The 21,116-nt window shown below is 42.4% G+C and overlaps 1 protein-coding gene and 1 long non-coding RNA gene across 2 annotated transcripts; one reads left to right on the forward strand and one right to left on the reverse strand.

Moving 5' to 3' along the window:
• Positions 1-2,885: 2,885 nt before the first annotated feature.
• AGA (aspartylglucosaminidase) lies at positions 2,886-13,897 on the reverse strand. Its single transcript, XM_065947215.1, has 9 exons — positions 13,601-13,897; positions 11,634-11,787; positions 10,299-10,411; positions 9,282-9,394; positions 7,710-7,824; positions 7,009-7,084; positions 6,088-6,195; positions 5,224-5,357; positions 2,886-3,902 (listed from the first exon to the last, which is right to left on the reverse strand). Exons 1-9 carry the CDS (start codon positions 13,890-13,892, stop codon positions 3,802-3,804), a joined length of 1,206 nt encoding a protein of 401 aa, XP_065803287.1. The 5' UTR covers positions 13,893-13,897; the 3' UTR covers positions 2,886-3,801.
• Positions 13,898-14,214: 317 nt separating this feature from the next.
• On the forward strand, positions 14,215-16,265 carry LOC136176300 (uncharacterized). The gene is made up of 3 exons (XR_010664569.1): positions 14,215-14,326; positions 15,885-15,977; positions 16,246-16,265. It is a non-coding gene; the product is annotated as an uncharacterized lncRNA (long non-coding RNA).
• The last annotated feature ends 4,851 nt before the right edge of the window (positions 16,266-21,116 follow it).

Below are 21,116 nucleotides of genomic sequence, written 5' to 3' on the forward strand. Positions count from 1 at the left end.
CTTATTAGGTAATTGGGTCGACAATCACCCTGTTTCGAGACAACACTTCAAGGATCTTCACGCCTTGCCCCCAAGCAACAGCAACATTTTGATAATTTGAAAAACAGAAACGTTAGCTTGATTGTTTCTAGTCTCACTGACTCTAGTAGAGGAGGACTCCAGTTTATTTATGAGGGATATTGCATATCAAAGTTTGGAGTAACTCCATTTGCTGCCACTGATAATTATTTATTTCTTAGTATATGATGTTACTTTTGCAGGATTTGATCATTTATGTTTATTTTCTTTACTTGGGGGTGGTGACAGCAGGAAATGAGGCCTGTGACAGGAATTGAGATCCATAGAGTCACAGGATATTGGTGCTGCTGGAGAGAGTGTGCAAGGGCCAGGAATGAAAAGATGTTCCATTTCTGTTATATGCCAGACACTGTGGTAGGTGCGTCATAATTTATGAACAACACATGTATTGATAGACGTAATTTGACAGATGTGGAAAAAGACTCATCAAGGAATTTCTCCAATAGATAATGTGGTGGCAGAAAAAAAATACTAGTTTTGTTGTTGTTGTTGTCCCATTTAGGGCTATCAAACCCGTGTCGTGTTCTTTCTGATTCATGAGGCTAACTCCTCTGGGAGGAAACTTGGCATCCTCTGGCTCAGTGCTGCTAAATTCTAAATTGATATGAGTCGGTAAAGGTCTTGAGAGAATGTGGATTCTGAATCAGTAGGCTTGGGGTGGGGTCTGAGAACCTGCATTTTTAATTAGCTCCCAGATACTGCTGATGGCGTTGGTTTGGCTTCCTGGTAAAAGGGTCTCCAATACAACACTGCTTTAGCATCATTAGAATCATTGTCTGACATTGCTTTTATTCTGAACTCTGGTTTAATTTTTAATCAGCCTTTATTACAGTTAATGGAACAGGAGAGCAAGACAAGTGACACTGGTTTTATTTAGGAATGGAAAGAAGCCTTTTGACATGTATGGTGTTTAAGGATTTTGCACAAGTTAGAAAGAAATGGAGACAGATTGCTAGCAATTGAAAGCAACTTTGTTTTTCCACATCTACTGTAATGTCTGATTTTCTCATCATATGTTGCCATCCACATTCTAGAAACCAAATTTTAATTAAAGAGAATACATGAACAACTACATCTAATGCACAGCATAGAAAGATCACAAGTTTGAATCAGCTGACCAATGCTTTAGTGCACTGCCCAGGCATTAGAACTGATGACTTCCTGTCCCTTTAACTCGGAGGCAAATAGGTTGATAATGGCAGCTTTAACTTTCCCCATTATATCCAAGTTGAATGTGGCAGTGATTTTATCCTTCAAGTGGCTATGCTTTTTCAAATACTGAAATACAGCACTTCTTTACTGGCTGACCCTGGATTGTGTAAGAAAAGATTTATCTTATAGCACCTATGGGGCACAGGTAATTCGTAGACATGCAATTTTCAAGTGCCTTGTCATCTTTTTAACTTCCTAAGGGTCAAATATATACACATAAATAGCATAATACTCAAGAAAACAAGCAAAATTGTGTCTTTTTAGAAGCACTTTTAAAGGTCTAGGAATCTTTTTAAAGAAGACCAATAAAATGACATAAATAGGTCTTAATCTGTTTTCATAATTACATCCGATTAAGATATGCCATCAGTTTTTATTCAAATGAAGATAATTAAACTATTAAGATACTGAGTTCAATTATGTTCTCAGCTCCAAATTCAGTCACCAAGTATCAGATGTAATGACATTTTAACAAAAAGAATTTCTGCTTTTGAACTGTGGTGTTGGAGAGGACTCTTGAGAGTCCCTTGGACTGCAAGGAGATCCAACCAGTCCATCCTAAAGATCAGTCCTGGGTGTTCATTGGATGGACTGATGCTGAAGCTGAAACTCCAATACTTTGGCCACCTACTGCGAAGAGCTGACTCATTTGAAAAGACCTGATGCTGGGGAAGATTGAGGGCAGGAGGAGAAGGGGATGACAGAGGATGAGATGGTTGGATGGCATCACTGACTCAATGGACATGGGTTTGGGGGGAACTCCAGGAGTTGGTGATGGGCAGGGAGGCCTGGCGTGCTGCAGTTATGGGGTCACAAAGAGTTGGACACGACTGAGTGACTGAACTGAAAAAGAACTTCCAACTATTAAAAATTATGAGCTTTAAAAGTATGTTACAGTCTATGTATGATATCTCAACTAAAAATGTCTTATGCTTATTATTTGCCTTTTGAAACCAAAGGGAATCATTTGAATGCTGGTATTAGAAATAGACCCCTTTTTATGTGCATATAGTGTACATGTACATGTCTAACAACTTCAGGTCAGAGTTCTACAAGAGTAAATCAGGATCAACTAATCTGCTAGGGAGTGACAGGCTGTGAAGATTTTCAAATTTATTTTTCCGGTGGTACATGGTTGCCTAACATATTAACAGACGGCAAACAAGAAACACAGACATTTCACCTTGATATAAATAAATATACTCTGAGTTTCAATCTGGCTTCTTTCTCCCTGTTCCAAGGCCCAGTATGAGATTTCAGCAAGTCATCACACCTCATGGGAACTCACAAAAGTAAGATTTTCCTTGCTGCTCTGGGTGTGAGGCTGCAGGATTATTTCCTTACTGGTTTTCAGGCCTCCATCAGCAGCTGCTGAGTCCAGCTTTCACGTACCTCTTTGTGAAGACCAACTAGATGGGCCAGAGAGGAGGGCGTCCGTGAGGAGGCACCCCAGTCATGATACGTGGTGAGGTCTGAGCACAGGTGGCCTGAGAGCATTCTCACAACTACAGCTTTCCAGCCCTAACTTACAGAGACCATGAAATATTAAGATGAGTGTAGGAAAAAGACAGAGCAGATACACTGAAGGTGGGGACAATGTTGTACATACAGCTTTATTAATGACTCCTGGTGTACAAGGTCATGACGGCAGAAATGATAATGAGCACACACATGCACACTTCAGGAGGGCTGTCCAGACTGCTGACCGAGCGCCCAGGAAACAGGGCGGACAAGAGCCACTGACTCATTGCTAGCCTCTGCACAGGACAGTCATAAAACCACAGTACAGATCAAGTTCCCTAAATCAACTTGCAGACAAAATTATCAGTACTAAATACTTGTAGCTGAAAGTTTAGAGATTTTTGTGGCTAACAAACCTTCACAGGTTGAGAGCTCCATTAGAGGAAAAAGTACAAGAGAACCAACAGAGCTGCTCCCCGGAAGATGCCCACATTTCCTAATACGTGCAAAACACAATGCGCCTTTAATATTAACAGCATTCTTTCCTCTTCAGGCTAGAAGGCCATATTATGTACAACTGATAATAAGTCATTAAGAGACATACTATTGGAAAGGTACCAAAATTCAATTAAGAGCATATCATGGTGGGACTCATCATTTACTTTTCCTTTGGGTCTAAATATCTTGGCTGCTCTCCCTATTTAAGTATCCAAATAGAGATTACGTTTTGTGCCTTTACTATATTACTATGGAAATAAATCCCCAAAGTAGGAATTTCTTGAAACACTGAGCAGAAATCCAGAGATCACTTAAAATTAAACATATACAAAATACACACATACATATTCATTTTCAGGGGTATATAAAGTTTAAGTAAAAACAAAAAATTTTTTAACATATAGAAAGTGAAAATGCTGTTTCAGCATAAACTTTATTTTTGTGCTTATTTTACAGAGTTTAGAATACACGAGGCACATTATTCGATGACAGTGAGTAGCCTTTTCAGCTTCTGTTTCTTCTTTAAATATAGATGCTGACAGAAAAGATGGATTAGATGCAGTCTACTTTTTCCTCAGTTGGCTCACTTTTCAGAGGGTTATAAACCATGAAATGAAACTGAGTAAATGTTGAAAGTTTATTGCAAGCAGCACCTGGGGCCAAGAAGAGAGAAAGACGTTTGGTTAAATGTAGAATGCACATATTTACAACCAGTAGACACCACTCCGGACACTGGCCACAGTGGACCTGCTGTCCAGGCAGGCCATAGCAGTGTGCATGTCCACCCTAGTGCCCATCTGCTGACCGCCCACGAGACCTCACAATGTAGGCTGAGGTTTTGCTCCTATACATACACGGTCATTGCTCTCATTATTTTAAAGTTTTCATACCCTTTTTTAGCAGAAGAAAATTTTCAGGTACATTTCCTAGCCACTGGTCCATTCCCTGTATCCATCCATAATCCTCCCCTCCCCAGGCTCCCTGTTCATTTCTACTCTTCTATGCCCGTGGGTGGGGAGGCTAGTTTGTCAAGATGGTCTCTGTCAGACAACAGTGACTTCTTCCCTGGCTCAGACACCTGGAGGGCATCCTTTTAATGCCACAACTTTCAGCATAAGAAGCTGGTCAATTTTAAATTCATCTACAATTATATAATTATCATTTTTACATCCTGTTAAATGCAACTTTGAGCTTTCTAAGGCTTATTTCCTAAGAGGGAATCGATGAAATGGACTTATTTTAGACATAAAGCCTTTTCCCCCATAACTTATATTGACTTTTGCATTTTAGTACTTAAAAAAGCATAAGGAATTCCTCCACCAAGTTTTCAAATACTGAACTGTGGGAAGTAAGAGATCAAAGCACAATAATAAGCAGTCTAACCTAATAAGTTGTATTGATCAGTAGGCCGTGTATCTTCCCCATCTGAAATCTCACTAATGAGGAGCGGCCGTGGTTGATCTTGAAGTGCTTTGAAACTGATAGGTTCACATGGAAAGTAAATGAAGCAAACGATATGCCTCAAACACAATGCAAAAATAATTCTGCTATTGCCTTTAGTTTACTAATTGGTAATACATTTTGTACCTTGGAACTCTGAGATCTAAATGACTGAGGCCTTTAAATAATGAACGGAAAAGAAGCGGGGAAGATCATTTATCCCTACCTACTTCTAACAAATAAAGGCATTTGACTAGATTAGCCCATCTCAGCATGCACTTGAGCTGAAGCTAAACTTTCCTTTGGACAGATGTCAAGGCTAAGAGCTAAAAGCCAAAGACTGGATCCTAACCACTACCAGTCAACAGGTGCATTTTTAACCCTTTGGGGGTCTTGACTCATCAGCAGTGAACATCTACTCAGCATGGCCCGGTTTCTGCTGCAGAGGACTAAAATTCCTCACAGCATTTAAAAGTCTCTGTCCTCATCAACATTTGCAGGTCCACACAAATATGAATTTCAAATCAAACCCACCATAACTTCCGGTCACGTTGGCACATATCACAGCCCCAAAGAAGTTGGGAAAATACTTCTGGATTCTTGAGATCACTTTTTCGCATGCTGTGGTTGGATTTTCTCCTCTTCTCATATATTCTACAGCTTGATAGCTGATTTAAACAGAGGCAAAACTTTAGTATCACAGAAAAAACAAACTCCACAGTTTGATTACTTGAGTTTCCATGTGTAAAACCAACAAAATTGTCACATTTGATATAATACAGTGCAGACAGGTGAACAGAGGCCCCTAACTTCTGTGGCAATATCCACAGAAAAGGAAGTAATCTTGATACCATTTCTGTCTTTTCAGCTCACCCACCCACTCATTTCAGATAAGAAGTAATGTATTTGGCTTTGGCTGAATAGCTGTTATTTAGTAATAACAGCCTAAAGCCAGAAAGTATAGAGTATAGTTTCTTTAAATAAGAAACAAGGCTACTGTCAATGGGGAGGAACACTAGGCATGAACAAAACACCTAAGTGTGAGGGTTATCTTTCTGTCAATAATGGTACGTAGTGACCCCATTTTCTACTTTTGTGGTCAGTTTTCACGTTTTCTCAGTGGCCTTACACTATTTAAACAGATCCTAAGTATTCTCAACCATGTAGCGCAGTGAGAGGTATTATTCCATTTCAGAGGGCTATGACTGCTTCATTTGTGATTATGCTTCATCTGAATGATTACGACTGTAAGTGATAGTGTGAAGAGTTGGTAAGCAGGGTCTCTAAAAGGTTCTGCCACACACAGGTTCGGGTCACGTGGCGGAGACGATTGGGTCCTATGCTGACCGATGGCATCGCCGCCCGACTCTCTGCAGTCACGGACGGAGGAGGACGCACCTTGGGACGAAGCGCATCAGGATGTCCCCGTCGCCCGTGGCTGCCGCGGCGCCCACCATATCGTCGGCGTAGGCCCCAGACCCCGGTATCGGCGAGTCTCCTATTCGGCTTTGGGAGGGCACAGCATGGTCATTCAGGGTGGGAAGGCAAGTGCGAAAAACTCTCTTAGATGTTTCTGCTTAGTCACTGACTACCACTTCAAGTAAATTCTTCATCGGAATACAGATAAGCAAGATTTTCCTTAGTTTTTCCACTTGGGTTTTGACAACCCGGCACTCCTTACACGGGGATCAGACAGCAGCCCGCACACGGAGGGGGCCCGCACAGGGTCACGGCGCCTGTCCCACCACCACCACCCTGCGTCGTCTCAACAGGTCCCAACTGCTTCTCCTCACCTACAATCTGTTCCTGCTTTCCCGCTCACATGCCAGCATTTCAGCAAGCTTTTCCTTGCGTTAACAATAAACCTTCCATGCTTCTCTGCTACTTTGAAATAGAAGCCCAGGAATCTTTAAAGACCGCTTGAAGTCTGGCTCTGGTCTTCCTTCCCTGCACTTGACCGATGTGCAGTTTTGCTTCGGCCATCCTGAGCCCTGCACCCGGACGTGTACTGGCTCGGGTCAGCTCGGGCCTTGGCCTGGACGTCCCCGTTCCCTGGCTCAGGCTCGGGGTCAGTGCCCGGCCTCTCTCTCTGGCCTCCCGGACTATCCCGGCATAATCTTATCACCCCTGAACTCTGCAGCCCTGGCTGAGACCCCTTTTCCTTTGCACTTAGCAGCTACTCATGTATCTTCTTTCACAGTAAACTCAGCTGTGAGGGCAGGGCTGTGCTGTTAACACTCTTCATCCCCCAAGGCACCTAGGACATATTGGCTGACACTCAATACATATTTTCGAGATCTGTTCTTTTAAAACACTAACCCAGGTATTTTGAATTTTATACCATTTGTAGATGTACCAGCAGCAATATTTCCCATCGTATGGATGACGATCATGCCTAGAAATTTAAAAAAGAATATATCTTTGTAGGTATCACCTCTACAGTGTACCTCAAATAAAACCAAATAATTGAGCAATTGGCAATATAAACATCCTCTTCCATTAATTTCAGGTAGAAAACAGCAGCTATCTTGGGGATTCTGAAAATTACACCAGTGGTATATAATCTGTGTGTTTTAATGGCCTAGTTTCAAGGCATCATTTTGTAGGCATCCCATTTCCTCACTTCAGACTGCTCAGTTTTCAGTGTCTCTTCAACGGTTATGCCAAAGAGAATCACTGCTGGAGACTAATGGAAACTTCCAACATTACCGGAAATGACTGGAAAGATCATTTGAATGTGGTAAACATAAAATTATTAAAGCACTTAATATCAAACAAAGATTTAAAAATCATCAAGTGAATGATCATTAGATTTTTGTATAAGGTAACTGACCAAAATGTATACAGATGATATGAAAAGAATGTGTGTGTATGCATATGTGTATATGTACTTTTTCCCTTAATTTGCAATTAATCAAAATCACCTGGTTCATGAACAAGAATAAAGAAATTTAAAACTACAAGGAACCAATTAAAAATAACTGACTATAACCATAAAAACTGTAGATAAGACAAATTACCAATAGTATCATGACTGTAACCGTGTGCTGTATCTTCGTAGGTGATACCATCTCGTTTTAAGATAGCAGGTGGTTTGTAGGGTCCACAGTATTTTGAAGAATCTGGTATAACATTCTGTAAATAATATTTAAGTTTTATTTCTTTAGAAAGGGTGATTTTAGAAATCAGCAAGTGGTTATGTACAATCACTAAACATTAGCAAGAAACCAAAAGGACATCTGGTAACTGAAAGGTTAAGAATTAAAAGCCAAAGGTTAGCTAAGTCTTATGTGAACAGATGGATGTAATTTTGCTAAATACCTAGTCAAATCTCCGAATCACCCAATATGGACTAGACAGCTATAATATCTGGAAAAGATCCCCATTTTTTCTCTGTGTATGCAAAAATTTCTCAGCACAATGGCAAATATAAACAAAGATTTTCTTTTTTAGATTAGATATGATATTTAAGATTAGATTTTCTTTTTTTTTTTTTTTTTGGATTCAAAGAAATCAGATATACAACCTGGTTTTTTTCAATTTTAGAATCTGTTCCCTGGCCAAAGAAGAGTTGTTCTGAGATTTAAAGCAAAATCTATTTGAAAACCTTCCAATTTTCAAAGCTAGGTTCATGTGAGCATATTCTAAGTTGTACTCTCAGATTCTTTTACGAATCTTAGGGGCTCAAGAAAATAATCCAAATTCATAAATTCAGCTTGTGGACCTGGATTAATATTAAAGCAAGAAGCCTACAACTCATGTCTTATCCATTTGTGCACAGGGTGCCTCCCATGACCTGGTGTCAAGAAGTGGCCTCTTTCAAGAGACTCCCTGGTTACTCAAAGGTAATTAGGATTTGGTGAAGAAGCGGACGAGAGATCAAGGTACTCCAGAGAAGGATTATACTGGGAAAGAAAATCCGATTTAGGCTGACGTCCTGGTGGTTCAGATCATAAACAATCCACCTGCAACGCAGGAGACCCAGATTCAATCACTAGGTTGGGAAGATCCCCTACAGAAGGGAATGGCTCCCCACTCCACCTGGAAAACCGCATGGACGAGGAGCCCGGCGGGCTACAATCCATGGGGTCACTAGGAGTCGGACATGACCGAGGATTAACACTTTCTTTGCTTTCTCACTGATTTAAAGACAAATTATCTTTCTAGTAACAGACACCTAATAGTATAAATCTTCAAGGTGAATAAGGGCAAAATATAGCATATACTTCACATAGATAAACTGTTAAGAAATACTTTAGATGAATGGTTTCCAAACTTTGGGTTTTTAACACATGGAACCTTTTGCTACAAAGAAACAGAGAGCGGCTGCAGTGAGGCACCTCCTTACGCCAGAAACCTTTTAAGTCTGAAGCCACTGCCAGGGGCCAGGAGCTCCGCAATGGGGATGTGGATTGCATGCGGCTAGCGAGCTTTCGAGACCACCTGTGCCCAGAGCTGGCTCCAGTCTTTGGTTCCAATGAGCAACCAGGGGTGCTAACTCACACTGCAGGCAACAGGTGGATGACCGAGAGCGGAAGTACTGTCACTCAATATTTTCAAATAACTTACTTTAAAAAATCATGCATACATACCTTCCAGTAATTTGGTTGGCAATTCCGAGCAAGCCAGTCTGAATGAAGAGCCTGAGAAACGTTGGTGGATAAATCCTCATTGACAAAGCCCATGCTTTCGGCAAACTTGGTGGCTGGAGATTGGGAACAAAAATGTAAATGAGTTAAATGTCTTCTTTTAAATAAAATGTATGTACAGGAAGTGCTGTGGGTCAGCTGTCTCCCTCGTGGAGCACAACAATCCAGGGGGGAAACAGACAGCAGAGGGAGGACTCAGACGCGAGGAGTGCTGTAGGCACGGGTTTCCAGGTCTCCACTTCCTACGTCCTTCCTGACGCTCCTCTACTGACACCCTGGTGATGTGTGTGAGGACAGTTCCCCTTTCCCTACAGATCTCGCTCCTTCTGCTTTACAAAAAAAAAGGGTCACCCTGGAACAACAGTGACTCTGTGGCTCTAACTGGGGTGCAGTGCCTGGCGTGTAAAGAAATGCTGAGACACCCAACAAAGGCACCACTGATTCCACGAAGGAGTAGCAGCTCCTGGCTTTGTCGGGTAGCTTTCCATTCTGGACGTCGGCAAAACTGAAGGATGCCTCCTGGAGTTGTTCACTACATCATTAAACGGTGCAGCAAATGTGATTTTTTATTACAGATCATGGTACGATTTTTAGTATTTACCGAGGAAGGTGTTCAGAGAAGTACCACTGTTGGATCAAAACTCCTGCTCCCACCTTCTGTCATTATGTCTCTCAGGTCTTATACCCATAAAAACGTAACACAAGAAGGGGAATGGTGCTGAACCCTTGTTCCCCTCCAGTAATTACTCATTTATTGATAATAAATTTCTAAAAAATCCTCCATTAAAGATGAAGAAAGCACGATTTAGAAGTAACTTATCTGAAGTTAAATAGATGTTATGTAAAACAGCTGGACTTTGAACTTAGGTCTGCTTTTAGGCACTGTTTTATACTGAGCCCTTTTTTCACAGTCAAGACTAGAGCCAAGAGACAATGTAACGGAGCACAGCTGACACATACCCGCCTCTCCTGCTAACAGCGTGTGTGTCGTGTGTTCCAGAACTTTGCGTGCCACGCCAATGGCGTTTTTAATTCGTCTGAGATCTCCCACTGCTCCCACGTTCATGGTAGTGCTGCCAGAAACAAGCGAGGTAAGATTAATTCAGGTAATTTTATATGTTCACAAGTTTTTTTACTTCAAAGCGTCTGCCTATAATTTGGGAGACTGGAGTTCAACCCCCCGGGTCCGGAAGATCCCCTGGAGAAGGCAATGGCACCCCGCTCTAGTACTCTGGCCTGCAAAATCCCATGGATGGAGAAGCCTGGTAGGCTACACTCAATGGGGTTGCAAAGAGTCGGACACAACTGAGTGACTTCACTTTCCTTCTTTCACTTTCATAGTGTTTTGTAGGATTAAACTCCACTGTCTTACCATAGAAGCGACAACATGTTCAAAAGTTCATACAAATTCCCACATTCAGACATTTAAGGAAAAAAAAACAGAAAATCAACTAGCCATATACTCCCAGAGCACTGGGCTTCTCAGTTTTCCACCACTCTGGCTTTTGAAAAGGCCTTTAAGTCTTCAGGTGAGGCAAACCACAGGGTTCGTGGCTGGCAGGTAAACAATGGTTTCCCAGGTACACGTTTTTGTACGTTAAGGTTCTCTCTACTCTAAGGAGACCACCTACCTCCATGTGATATTTCTCTTATGATAATGATTTTTCTTTTCAAAAACTTTTTAAATTGAGGTGTAGTGTATTTACAGTGTTGCATTAGGTGTACAGCAAAGTGATTTGGATTCTTTTCCATTATAGGTTACTACAAGATATTGAGTAGAGGTTACATCAAAATATATCAAAACTTATACATTGTGGGGAAGGGATAAATTGGGAGACTGACATACACACGCTACTAGATATAAAATAAACAGCAAGGGCCTCCTGTCTAGCACAGAGAACTCTACTCCTAGTCAGCAATGGCCTAAATGGGAAAAGAATACAAAGGAACATGTGTAACTGACTCGCTCTGCGGCACACCTAAATTAACACTACTCTGCACATCAACGACACGCCAATAAAAAAACTAAAAAAAGAATAAACACCGTATATATTTGTGCATCTTGCTCTGGGTATAAGACTGCTGCTGCTGCTGCTAAGTCGCTTCAGTCGTGTCCGACTCTGTGCGACCCCATGGACTGCAGCCCACCAGGCTCATCGTCCATGGGATTTTCCAGGCAAGAGCACTGGAGTGGGGTGCCACTGCCTTCTCCGGGGTAGAAGACTGACCAACTGCACACATGACTCCGCCTGCAGCAAGGCCGCAGAGCGCACGGGGCCGTGCGGGCGCCCCTACCCGTCCATGATCATGGCGTCCAGCGTGGTCTCCGCCGACTCGTCCGGGCTGCCCCCGAAGCCCACGCTGCCGTCGCACTGCTGCTGCTCGCAGGTGGCGCAGCCGCTCTCAACCGCGTCCAGGGCCGACCCTCCGGCCGCCAACGTCTTCCACGCTGGGGATCAAATCCCAACAGTGCTTGTGTAGATACCGATTTCCTTTTCCGTGCCAAAGGCAACAGACCAAAAATGGCACGAAAACGCCTATTTTAAAAATTGTTTGCACATTTACTCCAGTTAAGTTGAAATTTTTGTTTATCAAGTGCTACAAAGAAGTTAGAATGATAAAGACAAAATTATATAAGACAGTTCTTACCATGAAGAATCCAAAGGCTTCAGCTATTGATGCAAAGTGAGGGTTTTTTCACTTACTAGTACCCATTTCTACTACATGTGTGAAAAAAGAATACTTATATAATTCTGGGCTGTGTGACCCTGAGCTAACAACTTAACCTTTCCGGATCGGTTTCCTGATATTTAAAATGGGGATACTAATTACAAAGTACTTGAATTAATGAATTAATCCACCTGAGCCCACATTGGAATTATCTGCTGTTATGGTACTGTTATGGACACTCGCTGTGATAGAGGCTACTTCAGTAGGTATATTTTTATTTAAAATATTAGGTCTATTTTAAATAATCTGATGATGTAGAAAAAATCTTATTTTGGCTCCCGTGGCCATGCTTTTAACACTAAACTATGTTCTCCAGAGCTCCACACACGGAAAAAGGGAGGCAGAAAAAAGGTCTTCAGTAGTCAATTTCTTTACTAATAAAAACAGAATTCCTTGACGGGTTGGTGCTACTATTTGTAAATAATTTAAGTATTAGTATTGAAAGAACAGGATTCAAAGTACATTTAGAGAAGTTTCCCCCTTGAATTCAGGCAACATAGAGAACTGTCTCCTGCCTGGGGCTCTGAACTTTCTTTTCTGTCTCCTTGTCACTGAGAATTTCTTGCAGCCTGTTTACGCATTCTCTGAATCATACGCACTGCCTGTAACATACAAACTTAACACCATCAAATGCTAAAGCCAGTTCAGCACCAGAAAATTCTATTAGTAGCTTCTAATCGGGGAGAGGAGAAGAAGAAACTCCTGGGGCAGTACGAGTTGAAATGAATGGAACACAGTAAGAAAATGACAGAACCATGATATGTACAGGATGTTACCAAAGCACATAAGACAGACACCTGAATCAGACTGGGTCTGAGGGTGCTATACGAACGCAGGTTTCCTAGAGGAGGTGATGTATTAGTTTAGTCGTTCTCAGTCTCAGCTGGCTGCAAATCAACATCACTTAAGCAGCTTGGGGAAAAAAAAGTTTCGGTTCAAGCAGTGGAATGAAAACCTAGAAGTGGGGCCCAGGTACGTGTATTTTTTGAGAAGCTCTGAGGATGATGATAATGTATAACCAAGACTGGAACCCCATATTTCTGGTGACAAATACGGCATGTCAGCACGTAGCACAGAAAGTAAAGCTGAACAGACGATGTTTTATTTGGGAACTTGGTCATTTGCCAAGCTTAAGTAGAGAGTTACTGCGGATATGTCAGGGGGTTAGAAAGCAGAGGTGGTGGGGAAGACCGGAGACACAAGCCTCGAAAAGACAATAAAAGGCAAAAGAAGGGGCAGGGGCCCCTGAAGTCTGAGCAGAAGCCTTAAGTGCCGTAGGTCAGGGTGGAAAATAGTGACTGGCGTCCGAACAGGAGTCACCCCGCCGCTGAAGACCTAAAATGCAGCTGTGGCGGGGAGGAGGGTGCGGCGCGGGAGACACCGCGGCGCTGGTGGTGCGGGAGAAGCCTGAGGGGCGGCTGCGGAAGGTCGGCCGGCTCCCGGCTCCCAGGCCCCTGCTCCCGGCCTCGGGTCAGCGGTGACCCGCCCGCCCCGCGAGCTCGCGCAGCGCAGCCCCCGGCTTGGCCCCGCACCTGCCACGGTTGCATTCCTGAAAGGCCAAGTGTTGAGAATCAAGGGCAGCTGCCCGAAGCTGCGCGCCGGGGCTGGGCCGAGCAGCAGCAGCAGCAACGGCAGGAGGAGACCCGGCTTCCGCACCATAGCTGCGCGCCCAGACCTCCGCCAAAGGTCACGGCAGCCGCGGACCCGCGGCCCGTGAACCCGGAACTCGTGGTCCCGGCGCCCCGCCCATCGCCCCGCCCCCCACTCCCCTGGGGCGCGGGCCCAGATCCTCAATCTCGCGAGCCGTGGTTTCCGCGGCCCCATGGGAGTTTTCCGGTCACCACAGTGCTGTGGGTTGGTGCTAGCGTCCTTCTGAGGTCTATTTTTTCTTTTTTTTTCCTTTTTTTTTTTCTTTTTTTGGGAAACTATTCAGCCAAAAATTAGTATGACATTGTTCGGCTTTGGCTTACACGATTCTGGGAGCTTTTAAACTTGATTTCATTAGTTGAAGTTGGTCAATTTGTGAAATTTACAGTGTGCTCGCTGCGGTTCCTAAACGCAGACACGAGGATGGCTATTGAGTGTTAGGGGCGGCTCGGCTATAAACCAGGTTTATTTTAGATTTCTCCCACCCTACCTGCAGTCGTCTCTCCGCTGCGGTTTTTGTAGGACGTCCTCTGGTTATAAATCCCTGAGCTGAAAGAAATGGGAGAAACTGGAGAAGCAGAAATTAACAACTATCTCTACAGCTCGCTGAGGTGTGCTCTGTTGTTCCTCTAGGGCGAGAAGCTACCTCTGTTCTTTTCTGAATGTGTTTTACTTGTGCCTGGCAACATTAAGTGCTTAATAAATGTTTGAATACAGGCAAAATGGAGACTTTACCTTGTTGAAAGATGAACTGAAGCGCATTATAATTCTGGGAACTATTTCTAAGTAGACATACTGTAAAACAATTCTTGAGCGTTCATTTAAAACCTTCTATTTATGTGTATCTAATTTACTTGTTCTTAGCAATTAGATTTAGATTTGCTTTTGGAAATTTCATGAAACATTAAACAACTAATCATTTCAAGTTATGTTTCTTGCTGACAAATTCTGCACCTGAGGGAAGGAGCTTCTTTGACTTTGTAAACCGAGGTAGAATTAAAAATACTCTTGTTTAATGCTAATAGCTTCAAAGATTGACCTGTTCTAATTAAGTAAACAAACTTAAATTAGGTTTTATTTATGAAGATTATCCTAGATCATATGAACTTGAAAAACTGGTTAGTTAGTTTCTATATTTCTGTGAGTATACTTTATTTACTGTTTGCCTTTAACCCAATTAAAATAGAGCAAATTTACAAATTAATAGTGCCAATACTACTGGGAAGCTTAAAAAATCATACAACTATAACACACATAGATACTATAAACGTACAGACAGATGCAAACAGAATTTTTATAGCTTTTGTTTTAAAATTTTAGCCATGAGACAGGTATGATAATGCAAAACTCACTAGCTTATAAAAGATCATTGTGTTTCTGGCAGATGGAACAAGTTAAGGTTACGTCTTCAGATCAGTTCAGTTCAGTTGCTCAGTCATGTCCAACTCTTTGTGACCCCATGAACCACATCACGCCAGGCCTCCCTGTCCATCAGCAACTCCCAGAATCCACCCAGACCCATGTCCATCGAGTCGGTTATGCCATCCAGCCATCTCATCCTCTGTTGTCCCCTTCTTCTCCTGCCTTCAGTCTTCCCCAGCATCAGGGTCTTTTCAAATGAGTCAGCTCTTCCCATCAGGTAGCCAAAGCATTGGAGTTTCAACTTCAGCATCAGTCCTTCCAGTGAATACCCAGGACTGATTTCCTTCAGGATGGAATGGTTGGATCTCCTTGCAGTCCAAGGGACTCTCAAGAGTCTTCTCCTACACCACAGTTCAAAAGCATCATTTTTTCACCGCTCAGCTTTCTTTATAGTCCAATTCTCACATCCATACGTGACCACTAGAAAAACCATAGCCTTGACTAGACAGACCTTTGTTGGCAAAGTAATGCCTCTCTGCTTTTTTAATATGCTGTCTAGATTGGTCATAACTTTCCTTCCAAGGAGTAAGCGTCTTTTAATTTCATGGCTGCAATCACCATCTGCAGTGATTTTGGAGCCCAGAAAAATAAAGAAAGCCACTGTATCCCCATCTATTTGCCATGATGGGACCAAATGCCATGATCTTAGTTTTCTAGCTTTTTGCTAATATTTATTAAAGAGACTCTTCATAGGCCTAGATTGCAAAATAACCTTTTCTCTCCCTGTCTCTCTCTCCTTCTGATAAGAATTACCTTGGTTTCTAGAGAAGACCACGTAGAACAGTTACAACTCAAAAGACAGGGAAAGAGTGCAAGTTCCACCAAGAAGAACTCCTGTTTGTAAGTCCAAATAATTTACAAAATCTGAAAGCATTTTGAGATGAATTGGGGAGGTTTGGGGATTGGTTAAAAAGAGAAAAAGGAAAAAAGCAAAGGAATGAGTGTGCTGTGAATTGTTTCTAGAGCCAAATTTCTGTTCTTGTAAAGACTCTATTTGTAATACAAGTAAAATGTTTTTAATTCCTCAAATAATTGTACTGCAACCTGAATATTAAGAGACTGACCCACCCATCCAACCACTTATCCTCAATTTGTTTCTTTATGCCAGGGAGAAGATCTTCCACTAAGGTAAATATCAGATTTCATTGTTTCAGATTTAGAGTTCTGTGTCTTTGGAGTGTTTTAGTATTTCCTTCCACAAAGGCTTCATAATGTTGTTTCTTTCCTTCTGGGTACAGTTTTATTTTTAGTTTAGAGGCCCAAACCTAAAAAAATATAGATCTCAGCCTCTTAAAATCAGCTTTCAATTTGGCCAACTTCTGACAGTAGAGCTACTTTAATATAAGTTTTAAAAAGTCCTCTCAAATACTTTGTCAGGTTTCAGCTGGGACAGACAGTAAATATTCCTGACTGTATTAAACAACCCTGTGGATGCAAGGACTTCTCTTGTGGCTCAGCTGGTAAAGAATCTGCCCGCAATGCGGGAGACCTGGGTTCGATCCCTGGTTTGGGACGATCTCCTGGAGAAGGGAAAGGCTACCCACTCCAGTATTCTTGCCTGGAGAATTCCATGGACTGTATTGTCCGTGGGGTTGCAAAGAGTCAGACACGACTGAGCAACTTTCACTGGATGCAAGGGGCACTCCCCTAGGAGGGACAAAAGATCCTACTCCCCCAAGATCTGGCACCACCTGCAGGACGGACAAAGGAAAGACTCGGAGTTCTCCTGAGATCTGGCAGTCTCAGTGGGTTGCAACCCACGTGTCTTCCAGGCTGTGTGTGCAGACTTCCAACCCGAGAACTGTCAGGCTAAGTTCTCAGTCCACAAACGAGACAGACCAGCAGGCAGAGCTGTCCCTGGGAGAGAGTCACCACCAGGGAGCATCTAAAAATCTAAGTCACAAGTCACAACCCGAAGATCTAATTCTCACAAATGTTTTTTTCCTGCCAAGGTGGATTTGGAAACTGTTCCTTCCTCTTGGGCAAGCCCCACAGTAGAGGTCTGGGAGAGCTGACTTTGGGAAAAACCCCCACCTTTTGCTGGCTTCGCCAGTTTCCCCAGGATTCTGGCTGCAGGCCCTGGAGCAGGTGGGGTGTCCCAGTGGGTCTCATCCAGGTCCCCAGAGACTTAGAGGAGGAAAGATAATGTTCCCTCTACTCTTTCTGATGAGTCTTAACTGAGACCCCTTTTCTCTAGGGTACCTCCTGAGTGGAGGTGAAAAGCCCTCTACTGTGGCCTCTCTAGTTCAGGTTACCTTTGTGAGTAGAGCCTACCTGTTCAAAACTTGATTCACCTGCGGTGCCAGGCAGAGCCGGGTCGAGCTCACAGCAGTCCCTGTCCACCCCAGACCCAACCTGGCTTCTGTGCCAGACCCTGCCGGACTCCAGCCAGTTTCAGGACCCAGCACAGACAAAGGAATGCTCAGTTGAAGTCTGAAAGCTCAGACGAGGTTGCGGGGGGACTCACCCACGACCTCCAGAGCCGGCAAGAAACTGTGAGCTTGGGGCTCAGCAGGTACCTGCGTTTGCTTGCTCTTTGCCATTGTGTGTGGAGGGTGGGGGTTTATTTCACTCTCTCTTCTGACGCTGGCACTGTTATAGGATAAACAGTCGTATTAATTTATTTACTTGAGCAAAAATCAATTTGAATCAGGAAGTAGCCAATCTAGAAAGTAGCAGCTCGAAGGAGCTGTACAAAATGAGAGAATTTCACAGGCAGAAGGGAATGCAAACAAGGTGGTTACACCAGCAACCCCCCTCCCGCCAAAAAAAAAAAAGGCAGATTGGTTGGTTCAAAATTACTTTCCTTTAGGGCAGCAGGGACCATTTTTGTGCAAGACAATCTTTCCACAGACTGGGGGTGGGGGTGGTTTCGGGATGACTCAAGTGCATTATATTTACTGTGCAGTTTATTTCTAATCTAATGCCACCGCTGATCTGGCAGGAGATACCAGTTGGTGACTCACAGCTTGGAGACCCTTGCTTTAGGGGAGGACAGAGGGCTTCATGAGCAGATTACCTAACTAGTACTGATCAGATGGTTCCTGACTGACTGGGTAACCTTTCCATTTCTGGAAGAATCAGAACTATTCTTGTCAGTCTTGGTTTGATAATGTGGAGCTTAGTGATTCCGTTTTGGGGGCTGTCCTCTTGTTTTCAACCACATGCATGGCTTGTTTGTTTAGCTCAATTGTCTGGGGAGATGGCAGAGCATGAAACTTCAGGGACTGGAATGCCTGCCTGATGGTGAAGGGAAACCATGTCACCAGATGATACAGAGAAGTGTCTATAAATCTGTGCAGACTTTTATTTTTTTTAATTTTTTTATTTTATTTATTTATTTTTTTGTGTGCAGACTTTTAAAAGATTAACTTGGTAGGAGTTGTAAGGTTTACAGAAACTTCACGGCTCTTACTGCTAGGAATTTAAGTATAGTTTAAACAGCCTAAGATAGCCTGGAAGAATTATTCTAAGATAAAGAAATGCTATTAAAAAGTTAGGTGTAATTGGAGAGAAGTATTACAAATTTCTGCTCAGGGTTTTTGGAGGAGGAATGAGTCATTTGTGTTGGGGTAATCAGGATAAATTAATGCCAGCTGAAATTTAGAAGAGGTGAAACAGGTTGAGAAAGCAAGGAAAATGTGCACTGTCTTTTCAATTAGTTTTCGTTAGCACCTGTATTGAGCCTTAGTGTTCTTGATATACCCTTGGGGGCCAGGCCAAGCCTTCAGGAAAATAAAAAGTTGCATGATGCGGTACATGAGAAAACTGATCTCTGCCCACTGCCCTGTATAGCTATCTCTAGTTCTTCTGTCTAAAAGAACTGGACTTCATTGTGCATGCGCAGTCGCTTCAGTCATGGCCAGCTCTTTGCGACCCCATGGACTGTAGCCCACCAGGCCCCTCTGTCCATGGAATTCTCCAGCCAAGAATACTAGAGTGGGTTGCCATTTCCTCCTCCAGGGAATCTTCCTGACCCAGGAATCAAACCCACATCTCCTTATGTAATACTATGATAAGTCAAGACAGTTATATGTTATTTTTATTTAAATTTAGAATGCATTACACAATTTTCTTTGGTCAAAAGCTTGCTTTCCTAAATGGAACTTACTGTGACTAGCAATACCGTGGGAGGGTTCTCAAGTTCTGGATTTTAAAACATTGTTGTTGTTTAGTTGATCAGTTATGTCTGACTCTTTTGCAACCTCCATGAACTATAGCCTACTAGGCTCATCTGTCTGTAGGATTTCCCAGGGAAGAATACTGGAGTGGGTTGCCATTTTCTTCCTTCAGGGGTATCTTTCAGACCCAGGGGTCGAACCCTCGTCTCCTGCATTGACAGGCAGATTCTTTACCACTGAGCAACCAGGGAAGCCCCTTTTAAAATATGGGACAACAACCTATCGGCATGATAAATTCACATAATCTTCCCTTGGCACACTTTTCATCTGTCTGATGGAGAAAAAAGAGTGTTTATCTTAGAAAGTTTAGGGAATAAGTTAGGAGATGTGAGAGAATGGTAAAGTACTACGAGAATTCAGTTGTTTAATTGGCATTTGCCAAGCAATTGATGTCAGCGAGGAGGCAGCCCAGAAATACACAAAGCAGCAAAAAGAAATTTTGCCATTCAGAATTTTCTATAGGACTAATAAAGAGTTGGCTGGATACCTATAAGGCATTTTGTAAAGTAAGCACTTTGATTTTCTCGACTGTCTTAAATGAGAATTAAAAAGAATGTTTTCCATTCTCTAAAATTTGGTTTAAATGCTTAAAAAGATGATCCATGGCAGGGTTGTGAAATTTCTGGAATGTTTTAAAAGCAGCATCCTCCAGCCTTTCCAAATGGAAACTTAAGTGTTGTTACTAATAGAGCCTTCCTGTGTTGGGTGAGGAGGGGCGCAGGTGGCTGTAGGCTCCCCTCTTTTCCTCTAAACTTCATGGCTTTCAACTTATCAGTCTCAGAAGGATGAAGAGTTGAGTCTCTCCTGATAGCATTTGAAGCTGTGGTTCCACAGAGGATTTAATGCTGTAGTTGCAGGGAGTCTGGGTATTTCAAATCTGAGGCTTAAAAAACTAAGCCATCCCCTCCGGCTTTTGCACTGATGCTGTGAAATCCATTTGAGAAACATGCTCGTGTTTTGCTACTTGTTCAAAGCTGTAAGCGTGACTTGGCATTGAAGTAATAATTTATTTTTTCAAAAGCTCACCACTGAACTACTACCTGGGTTATTTAAATACAGGTTACTTATTTGATTGGCATATGCTCTTGTCAGTTTTGCAGACCGTAAGTAATGACGGTTGCTAATGTTAGAACATTGTGGTACCGCGTTTCTCATTTCTGTCCAATTTTACGCTCATCCTGGGACACTTGATGGTTCTACCTGATTGAATATTCTAGGTGTAATTAGAGTCATTATATAGAAATGTGTTGTCTTATTATTTTCTAAATGAGAAAACAAAGAATTCTCCCTTTCTGAAATATTTTTTCTGGCTCACGCCCTTGAACCCATTTGTCAAATCATAGGAGATTCAAATCCTGAACTTTTTTTTTTAAAACTTTTTGACCTTTAAAAATCATCTTGGTGACTTCCAGGACCAAGATTGTGTAGTAGAAGGTGGCCCTATTAAGTGATTTCAAGGTAAATTATATGAATACAATAAAGTTATCATAAGGATATAGATGACTCTCATGGTGAAATCTACTTTTATGACAGTTCTTTACAATGTTGTAATGTCTTCACGAATGTGATTCTTTACAGTAATAAAGGAGGGCACAGCAGAGCAAACTTCGCAGTATCTTCCTATTAGTTTAAACATCACCTGACACCACTGACTGGTGTCACAACTGGTTTTAATGAAGAAATTTGACAATAAAAGCAAAATCGTAAAAAAAGCCTCAGTGAATCACAGGATTATGCTCACCATTTAAAATAATGCTCATCCAATGATCATGATTTAAGTGGAAAAATATTCTAATAT

This window comes from Muntiacus reevesi, chromosome 10, assembly GCF_963930625.1.
Source record: "Muntiacus reevesi chromosome 10, mMunRee1.1, whole genome shotgun sequence".
Classification (NCBI taxonomy): domain Eukaryota; kingdom Metazoa; phylum Chordata; class Mammalia; order Artiodactyla; family Cervidae; genus Muntiacus; species Muntiacus reevesi.

Bases quoted from the DNA above. Each gene is read 5' to 3' on its own strand.
- AGA (XM_065947215.1), bottom strand. From the start codon at position 13,892: ATGGGGCCGCGGAAACCACGGCTCGCGAGATTGAGGATCTGGGCCCGC. The intron at 11,788-13,600 runs GTGCGGGGCCAA...TTTGATCCCCAG, and splicing joins CAGGAATGCAACCGTGGCAG to CGTGGAAGACGTTGGCGGCC. The intron at 5,358-6,087 runs GTGCGTCCTCCT...TGTTTAAATCAG, and splicing joins CTGATGCGCTTCGTCCCAAG to CTATCAAGCTGTAGAATATA.